Genomic DNA, 9,773 nt, shown 5'->3' with positions numbered 1-9,773 from the left:
TTTGAGTGAAGAAGCTACTAAAGGGAAGAGGATGTGAAGAATCTGATAGGGGTTGTGGCAAAGCTGTGTCATGTTTTGTGTATTCAAGCACATAAGAAACGTAAGGAGACAAAAAGGTTGTTTTTCTGCTTCGCAAGAGTGTTGCAAGACTTTTCTCTCTGTCTCTTTCAGAGCTGTTTCCTGGTGTGGCAACATTGCTCTCATTCCAGCCTCCTCAAGATAAGAGTCACCTCAGGTTAAAGAGAAACCTTGCTCCATCCAAAGAGCAAGGAGTTTATTGGAGGGAAGGCAGAGAAGTATTTGAAAGTCATGTTTTGGATGGGGCCTTGTCAGTTGACTTGGCTGAGGAGTTGCAAAACTGTGCATTACAAAAAAAAAGTCATACAAACAATAAATAAAATCATAAATATACACTTCGCACAATGCTGGAAGTTCAGCAGACCTTGAAGTAACATAATAAACCTGTCAGGACTGTTTTGAAGGCAGAAATTTCGCTTTGGAAGCGAAATTCCAGTTACAGAGGCATTACCATAGAATGTTTGCAGTTTTTTAAAAGGCAAGAAAACAAATGAATTCCCATTTCTGACCACTCGAGCAGGGCCGGATCGAGGAGGGGGCAGGGGGGGTAGTCTGCCCCCAGTGCCACCAAGGAGGGGGTGCCGGTTTCAGCTACCAGCCACCGGGAGCATGCGGGCAGCCTCTCAGCCCCCCGCGCTGCCTCTGCCAAATCCGCGGTGCGCTGGGGCACCCGGCTTGCCACATGGGCGGCATGCTCCACCCTGTGCAAAGACGTCACGGAAGTGATGTCATCATGCAGTGCTGGGAGTGCGCTGTGCGCACAAGGGACCGGACTTGGATTGCCCTGGGCGCCGGCAACCCTAGATCTGACTCGAGATCTGTCCTAACAGATTTTGCTTCTGTATCAAGCAAGGAATCCCCCTTGGGCTGCAGTCACATGTGCCACTCCAAGTTCTTTTCACCCCTGCTTCCTGTTGCTTCACGTCAATGTAATTGAATTTAATTAATTTTTGGTTTTGTTTTTATTGCTGATTGGGTCCTGCATTTGCAAGCACAGGTTTAACAGAAGGGAAGGGTGAAAGGTCTTAGACAACTGCACATGAAACTACTTTACAAGCCATTGTATTGTACTGTATACGCTGTACTGGCAGTAGTAGTAGGGATGCCAACCTCCAGCTGGGACCTGGACTTGGAACTGCAACAGGTCTGTAGGCCACAGAGATCACTTCTCCTGGAAAGAAATGGTAACTTTGGAGGGAGGACTCCATGGCATCACATCCTCACCGAGCTCCTTCCTGTCTCAAACTGGCTCTTCCCAGGCACCACCCCCAAATCTCCAGGAATTTTCCAAGCTGGGGTTGGCAACCCTAAGTAGAACTGGTAGAGAAAGCTCTTGCCCAGGTTAGTTGAAACCTTTTTCACTCTGGGATTGAACCTGGGACCTTCAATGTGCAAAACTTGTGCTTTATCACTAAGCCAAGCCCCTTGCTTTTAAATTAAAGGTTAATAATAAGATACATATGGAAGCCGCTAGTCCATCTAGCTTAGTATTTTCTACTCTGAATGAGAGTGACTTACTGGTTGAGAAAGATATTTCCCAACATTTGCTACCTGAGATCCTTTGACTGGAAATTTCAGGGACTGATTTTGGGACCTTCTGCATGCAAATCATGTACTTGGTTCCTGAGCCGCAGTTCTTCCTTGCTATTTAGCTTCCCAAGGCAGAGAAACTTAATCTGTAAAATGAGTCGGCTTTTGACCTCTTCTCATAGTTTGGAACAGAACCCAACATGCTGTTCCCTTTCCCAGATGATCCACCACTTCTAGAGCTGGAATCCAAGAATCTGATCTGGCTATTCCCACATTCCAATCAGATAGGCCCCTGTTCCCTCTAAGTGATACAGTCAATATCATATCGAAAGTCCTCCTTTTCCAGTTTTCTGGAGCAAAATCACTTCCTGGGGTGAAAGATCAAGTCCACAAAAGGCAATTAAAAAGTTTCACCAGTTTCTGCAAATCTCTCGAGGGTCAGGACCACCGAGTTTGTGGTTCAGTGAATACTCCTGGATTTCCGGTAGCAGAAGGCTGTATCCTCCTCCATTTGGCAGTTCTGACGTGCATCATCTTCTTCCAAGCTAAAGAATTAGCACAGCATTCACCCTAGGAAGGAAACAGCTGCCGTATATTCTCTAAAGAATATACTCGGAAGACACTAGCCAAAAGACGGAGGCTGCGATGACGGAGACAAAACAAAAACCGACTGCTGATGCACTGTTGTCAATGCTTTTGTTGTTCACAGTTGGTCCGTGACCCTTGCCCCCTGTGCTTGTGAACTTCAGTTCTGGTATCTGGCTGTGTATCCACTCCTGGTAGAATGTGAGACGGGCATAAACGCCAGGACGGTTCTTCTGTGCACAACCTTCTCCCCAGCTGACCACACCCGCAAGGAGCCAGGAGTCACCCACGGGGCAGGCCAACGGTCCTCCCGAATCACCCTGTGTAGAGACAATTCAGGTGCGTTAAGGGAAATACAGCTATAGCTACCTCTGGTGCTCAATGTCCTGTCAATAGCATTGCAGAAGGTTCACTGGAGGATGAATATGACCGTGTGCTTTATTAAAAAGCCAACAATTTACCATGTCTTTGGCAGTTGGACTTCATTTTAAGAGGAAACTAAGGCCTGATTCATGCATTCAGCAAGGTGAGGTGGCAGAGCCCATGGTAGTGGAATGGATTCTACCGCTTCAGATGGAGGACCACATTCTCGAATGTGTGCCTCCCTGGCAAATAGAAAACCTGCACAGAAAGTAAAGAAGTGGGATAGAACTTTTCTTCCTACTGTGCTAGTTATCTATTTGTGGGGAGGTTTTTTTATGCGAAGGAACGTTCAAAGCTTGAATCCTAATGCTAGCTATATGACATAATGTTTATTCCCAGTGTAATGTACTTAAAGGGTAGTGTGTTGGAGGGTGCTGGATGTGTCTGTGGGAGGGAAGCCCAGTTATTATACAGTACAGTACAGGAAAAGGTGAGTGCACAGCTTCCAAGGGATAAAAAATAAAGAAAAAGAAGTGATCAAGAATATTGCCAAGCATTTCGAAAAGGTGTGGGAAGGCAGGGAAGGTGTTTGTAATGCACTTGGAACTAGGAATGCCAACCTTCAAGTGGGGCCCGGAGATCTCCTGCAATTACAACTGACTGACCTCCAGACTACACAAACCAATTCCCCTGGAGCAAGTGGCAGCTTCAGTGGATGGACTCTGTGGAATTACATCCCTGCTAAGCTCCCTCCCCCCCTCCAATCTTCATGGTCCCCAAATCTCCATAAATTGCCTTATCCAGAGTTGGCAACCTTATTTGGCACTGATGTCATGGGCCCATCTTGAACAGAGGCAGGACACTGGCGCAACTAGCTGCCATAGATAAACAAACCCCGAATGATAGCCTTGCTTCATTGGTTGACAGCCATTAATTCCTATCATATCTGACCACTAGCACATTTTGGTTCATCAACAGTGTGCTACCTGAGACTATAGGCTTTTCCATACTGGGTTTTTGATGAAGCTCTCCATTTCTTAATTGCATTGGTTCCCCTCCCTTACACACAGTGACATTTTCTTGTTGTTTCTTGCTCTTTTCCCTCCTGAATTTTCCCAAGCCCTCCCCCCCCGAACATTACAAAGTTGATTTGTAAAAACACAAAGAAAAACCAAGAGAGCAACAACCAGCAAATGACACTGTGTGTAAAGGAGGGGGGAAAGCAAGCAGCAAAGCTGAGCTGCAGCAAAAACCAAAATAGGAAAAGCTCCTGTGGGAAGATACTGGCAGGCAGTGGGCACTGCCACCTGCTCCGCTCCTAATACCAGCTGTGTTAAGGCGGGGGTGTGTGTGTGTGTGAGCATTGCCACCTGCTCCACTCCTAGTACCAGCTGGCTTAAGGTGAAAGAGATCTTTGAGTAAGAATGGACTGTAAACTAAATATGAGCAGTCAGTATGATGCGGTGGCAAAAAGGCCAATTCAATCCTGGGTTGTATCAAAGGGGCCATAGCGTCGAAATCGCAGGAGGTCATAGCCCCTCTCTATACTGCCTTGGTCAGGCCACACTTGGAGTATTGTGTGCAGTTCTGGAGGCCTCACTTCAAAAAGGATGTGGCCAAAATCGAGAGGGTGCAGAGGAGAGCGACGAGGATGATCAGGGGTCTGGAGACTGAGCCCTACGAGGAAAGGCTGAGGGCCTTGGGAATGTTTAGTTTGGAGAAGAGGAGGTTGAGGGGGGACATGATTGCTCTCTTTAAATATTTGAAAGGCTGCCATTTGGAGGAGGGCAGGGAGCTGTTCCAGTTGGCAGCAGAGGGTAGGACCCAAAACAATGGGCTTAAATTACATGCACAAAGGTACCGGCTGGATATTAGGAAGAACTTTTTCGCGGTCAGAGTAGTTCAAAAGTGGAATCAGCTGCCTAGGGAGGTGGTGAGCTCCCCCTCACTGGCAGTTTTCAAGAAGAGGCTGGATGAATATTTGTCAGGGATGCTTTAGGCTGATCCTGCACTGGGCAGGGGGTTGGACTAGATGGTCTGTATGGCCCCTTCCAACTCTATGATTCTATGATACTGGTAGGGAGCACCTGGAAGATGCTCAGAAAGAGGAACCGTCTATCTGTCACCACTAGAGGGAAGCCAAGTGCCATCACCTTCGTATAGAATGAAAAGGAGTTGGATCTCACCTGGCAAGCGTCCTGTCCTCCATCAGTATAACCAGCACAGAGCATGTCACTTTTAATGTCCCGCGTCCATTTGGGCTCCCCAGAGTCGAGGCGGTAGAGGGTATTGCACTTGTCTGTACTGATGATGGGGACCTCCAGCTTCTGCAGTATATCAGAGATTTGGTGGCTCTCTGCAAAGAAAGCCAGATAAGAAAACCGCACAAGATAGGACGAGAGAATCGGTCCAGGTAAGAGCCAGAGTTGACTCTTAGAGCCTTAGGCGTAGAGGGCTCAACTATTAGAATGTCTGTATGTTTGCCCTGACAGTGAAAACAACAGCAGCCAGGAGCCCTTTTAGATCAGGAAAATGGCTCAAGGGAGAAATGAATGAATGAAATCCTGCCCTCAAGTCGTAGTTGACTTATGGCAACCCCTGGCAGGGTTTTCATGGCAAGAGACTAACAGAGGTGGTTTGCCATTGCCTGTCATTGCAACCCTGGTCTTCGTTGGAGGTCTCCCATCCAATTACTAACCAAGGCTGACCCTACTTAGCTTCTGAGATCTGACCAGATCAGTCTCTCATGGGCTGTCCGGTCAGGGCAGGCTTGAGGGAGAAAGCTTAAGAACTGGACCTTCTACATGCATGATTTTTTTTCAAGAACAAACCCTGTTTGGTTTACAGAATGCCCAGCATTCTGTGTGATCAAGCCCTTAGCCTGGCAAGACATGGGTTCGAATCCCTGTTCAGCTGCCAAGCTTACCTGAGTGACCCTGAGCCAGTCATGGCATCTCAACCTAGCATCGTTTGCATATCACAGCTGTTGTGAAGATTGGAGTGGGGGCCATGCATGCTGCTCTGAGCTCCTTGAAGGGGGAGGGCAACATAAATATAGCAATAAAAATACATGTGGTGGTAGAGAGTGCCATCAAATCATAGCTGACTTACAGCGACCCCTGCTGGGGTTTTCAAGACAAGAGACTAACAGAGATGGTTTACCATTTGCCTGCCTCCACATAGCAACCCTGATCTTCGTTGGAGGCCTCTACTAACCAAAGCCAACCCTGCTTAGCTTCCAAGACCTGAAGAGATCAAACTTGCCTGCGCCATCCAGGTCAGGGCAATAAAAATGCATAGCAGTCCTTGAATTATTCTGGGAAGGAGTAGGGGCCCCTTAATGAAATCTAAAAATCCCATCAGTTCTGGGAACTGTAGTTTAGCAATCTCCGTTAGAGTGCTCTAGCCCATCCCCTCATACAATTCGAAGAATTAAGAATGACCAGTTTCAGTTTGTAGTGTTGGGTTCCCTTGAAGAACTCTCTTCTTTTTCAGCAGTGTGTGACAAAAGTATAATCATAAGTGTGACTGTTGATTCTGCCCACACTCACCTCTTTCACTCTGACCGCCCCAGCCGGTGACCCAGCACTTATGCCCTGGGGGGAAACTAACACTGGCGTCAGGAATGCAGATGGGGATGATCCGGTGGGAGAAATTCACTGGATGCTCCAGTTGCACCAGGGCAATGTCTCCAACTCTCAAGTCTCCATTGTATGTAGGGTTGAGGATAATCTGCCTCACAGCAGCAGTGATGGAATAAGGGCCTGGATCTGAGAGTTTTCGAGCTCCGAGCAATACTGAGAAATTGGAAGGGACACTGAACCTAAAGACAGACAGGCAGACACACACACACAGAGTGAGTTGTAGGTTTTCTGGCTGTAAGCAATTTGGCCTAAAGGGACTAGAGTTTTGGCCTATGACAAAGGGTGTAAAAGGCTATAGATGTTACAGCAATGCATGCAAATTGTTGGGAGATAGTCTGCTGATGGCTTTAAAATAAAATGGAGTCTTGCATCCCCTTAAAGATCAACAGACTGTCATGGCTTTCATGGGCCTTAGACGTCATCAGAGCATCTTCCAAGGTCACTGTGACTGTCAGCAGCTCTGCAAGAGTCTCAGGCATGTCACATGATCCTTTAAAATGGTGATGCTGGGGTTTGAACCTGGGACCTTCTGAGTGCAAAATGGATGTCCTACCACAGTCACAGCCCCTCCCCACAAAAGCAGACCCCGCACTCACAGTTTAAAGCAATGTGATGCTGTGGCAATCCACTGGTCTGTAATGAGGGACCCTCCGCAGTGGTGCTGCCCGTTCATCTTGATGCTGACCTGCCAAGGCCATTCTCCGTCCTTGGAATCTTTTCCTCCTACAATCCGGTTCATAGATCCTTGCTTCCCACATACTGAGGAAGATATTATACTTTCTTTTAATGTGTAATTTGCTTTTATACACAAGCGCCTTTATAATCTTATAATGTGACAACCTTGTGAAGTTGATCACTGTTGCTATTTTCTGGATCTGGCCAGGCAGATTTCTGGACAACCCAGCCATTTCCCACAACATCCTTTAGATTTGAAAATGTTACTGGGATCTTCCCCCTAATTAATAGCATGTCTGCTCCAGAAAGAGAAACACTCACCTCTGGGGGTCTCACTTGGATTGACATCTAAAATAAAAGAAATCAGAGGGCAGAAATAAAAATAAAGATTGGAATACAAACTAAGGATAGATCAAATGGAAAAGTGGGGCCAAAACAGAAGCATCATTGTAATTTTACTCAAATCCAGAATTATTCTGCCATGTTCTTCAGCTATTCTATTGATTTAGATATTTGTATGCTGCTTATCTCTCCAGCGGGGTACCCAAAGTGGCTTACAACATAATTCGATCCACCTCCGTTTTATCCTCACAACTACAACCTTGTGAGGTAGATTAGGCCAAGAGTGAGTGGCCCAAGGTCCTCTCGCAAGCTTCCATGGCAGAGTGGGGATTTGAACCTGGGTCGCCTAGATCCTAGTCTGACACAGTTGGGTTCACCCTGGATGGGGTTCCAGTCTGTCCTGCTTCAAGATCCAAACCTTCTTCAACCCGTATGCACTTCTTTCTCTCACATTTTCACCACATCCTTTCTTTAGGGAGCTCAGGGTGGTATACATGGTTGTCTCTGCCTCTGTTTTATCCTCACAATAACCCCTGAGTTATGTTGACCTGACCTGAGACAGTGACAGGCCAAGTGCCTTTCATGGCAGGATAGCGATTCAAATCTGGGTCTCCTTGGTCACAGTCGGACACACTGACGATTACACCACGCTGGCATTCCTGCTTCTTCTTACCTGGCTGCTCCCCAATGTAGTGAGAGAGCCGGTGTGATGGTGTCATTAGAGTGTCAGACTACGATCTGGGAGAACCAGGTTCAAATCCCCACTCTGCCATGGGAGCTTGCCAGATGACCTTGGGCCAGTCATGCACCCTCAGCCTAACTTATCTCACAGGGTTGTTGTAAGAATAAAATAGAGGAGAATCATGTCAGCTACCTTGGTTAACACTGGGGAGAAAGGTGGGGTATAAATGAAGAAGATAAATAAGTGGATCTCTTATTGCAGTTGTTTAGCAATCACATTTCCTCCTTCCCCATCCCTGCCCAAATCCCATCATATACGTAGAAGAAAATGGTGGGACTCTTGACATCCTTTGTATACCCGGTACCTACTCCCAAATCTGCTTCTAGCTCCTGACCATATTGAACAATTGCTCTGAAAGCATGGGGCCACCGGTTCCCATACAAGCTTCTAGCTCCTTCAGAGGTTTTCCTCACTCTCCCCAGCCTGTCCCCAACATGAATGGCCATTAGAGACAGGGCCTTCTCTGTAGCAACACCGTGATGATTGAATTTCCCTCCCCGCAGCTATCAGTCTGGAAGAGCTTCCTGAAGAAGGAAGCTCTGACTCTTGAAAGCTTATACCCTGAAAAACTTGTTGGTTTCTAAGATGCCAGTGGACCCAAGGCCTGCAGCCCTGATTTGGGGGGGGGGGGTCACAAGAATCAAGGGCAACACAAGAAGCCTTCTTGCTCCCCGGGATCCATGTTCTATCATTCAGCCACCTGACCAGCTCACTGGGAGAAAGTCAAGTAGCAGCAACTTCTTCAGCCATCCTGCCCTTTTCTCCAGAATCCTCTCTTTCAGGTGAGGATGCTTCTTGCTTTCACGAAGACACAAAACTACAACCTTCCACCATCCCAATGGCTACCAATTGCCAGTTCTTCCGATATCTGCAGTTGCACCTTTCTGGTGACGGACATTTGCTCATTCATCACTTACCCATCACTGCCTGCAGAAGCATCAGCAGAGCCAAACTGATGGACCTCCCGCTTGTGCTCCGTGCTTGATTGTGATGTCCCATATTGCTACTGCTTTTGTAGTCTTTTAGGCAAGGACGGGATGCCGTTCCAAAAGAAGCACTGCCAGAGGCGCACTGTAGTATCTAGGCAAGGTAAGCTGTGAACACTTATATAGATATAGATTTATACACCACACCCCAGAGGGCGTGTCTGCACTGGGAATATGGCCAGATCAGGGTGTCTGCTTGCTGGGAATGTTCCGAAACCTGTTGGGTAAACATGGCTTGATACTTCTCACCCCTGCCTCTTTCCTTCCCAGCTTCCCCATTTCCCTGTTTCTAACCCCTTTGCACCCTGATTTCCAGAATCCCTCATTCCCAATCTTCACTTTCTATATAGCATCTCCTTCCTCTTTGCAGTTTCAACCCTTTTCAGATGTTACAGTTGCGCATATTAGGGATCAACCAACTGCACACAGATCCTCCTGATATGTGTAGTCACTGTGTTGTGTGAACAGGGGCAATGTACACATTTCTTACTAAGGTTGCCAACAAGCCTGGAGAAAACCATCCTGTCTGGAAATGGGAATGTTTGGAAATGGGAAACTGAAATTTTTCATGGCATGGAGGTCAAGAATATCACCTGGTAATATATCTCATTAAACCTCTATTAAAGGGTGGGACTTTTTTTCTCTATGCAATTTGGAACCGTATTTGCTATGGTGCGTATGAGCTGATCACTGGGGTTTTCATCGTTTGTGTTCACGTGTACTAAAGCTTTAAACACATGGTAAATACACACATCATTTGTGTTCATATAACATGGTGACCGCACATATAAGGAGGATTGCTGGCAGTGCATGCTCCTGATATGTGCC

At 46.9% G+C, this 9,773-nt stretch overlaps 1 protein-coding gene across 1 annotated transcript; it reads right to left on the bottom strand.

Annotated features, from left to right (window-relative positions):
• Positions 1-236: 236 nt before the first annotated feature.
• LOC129340122 (serine protease 27-like) lies at positions 237-9,019 on the bottom strand. The gene is made up of 6 exons (XM_054994711.1): positions 8,877-9,019; positions 7,197-7,223; positions 6,797-6,959; positions 6,108-6,379; positions 4,743-4,912; positions 237-2,513 (listed from the first exon to the last, which is right to left on the bottom strand). Exons 1-6 carry the CDS (start codon positions 8,956-8,958, stop codon positions 2,208-2,210), a joined length of 1,020 nt encoding a protein of 339 aa, XP_054850686.1. The 5' UTR covers positions 8,959-9,019; the 3' UTR covers positions 237-2,207.
• Positions 9,020-9,773: the final 754 nt, after the last annotated feature.

Source organism: Eublepharis macularius, chromosome 12 (genome assembly GCF_028583425.1).
Source record: "Eublepharis macularius isolate TG4126 chromosome 12, MPM_Emac_v1.0, whole genome shotgun sequence".
Lineage (NCBI taxonomy): Eukaryota > Metazoa > Chordata > Lepidosauria > Squamata > Eublepharidae > Eublepharis > Eublepharis macularius.
The sequence above is the reverse complement of the archived record's forward strand: the minus strand, read 5'-3'. Positions and strand labels throughout refer to the sequence as shown.

What these genes read in the sequence shown, in the direction of transcription:
- LOC129340122 (XM_054994711.1), bottom strand. Translation starts at nt 8,958, where the DNA reads ATGGGACATCACAATCAAGCACGGAGCACAAGCGGGAGGTCCATCAGT. An exon ending in TCCAAGTGAGACCCCCAGAG is followed by an intron (nt 6,960 to 7,196) that starts GTGAGTGTTTCT and finishes TATCTTCCTCAG; the next exon opens with TATGTGGGAAGCAAGGATCT. An exon ending in GGGCGGTCAGAGTGAAAGAG is followed by an intron (nt 4,913 to 6,107) that starts GTGAGTGTGGGC and finishes CTTTCTTTGCAG; the next exon opens with AGAGCCACCAAATCTCTGAT.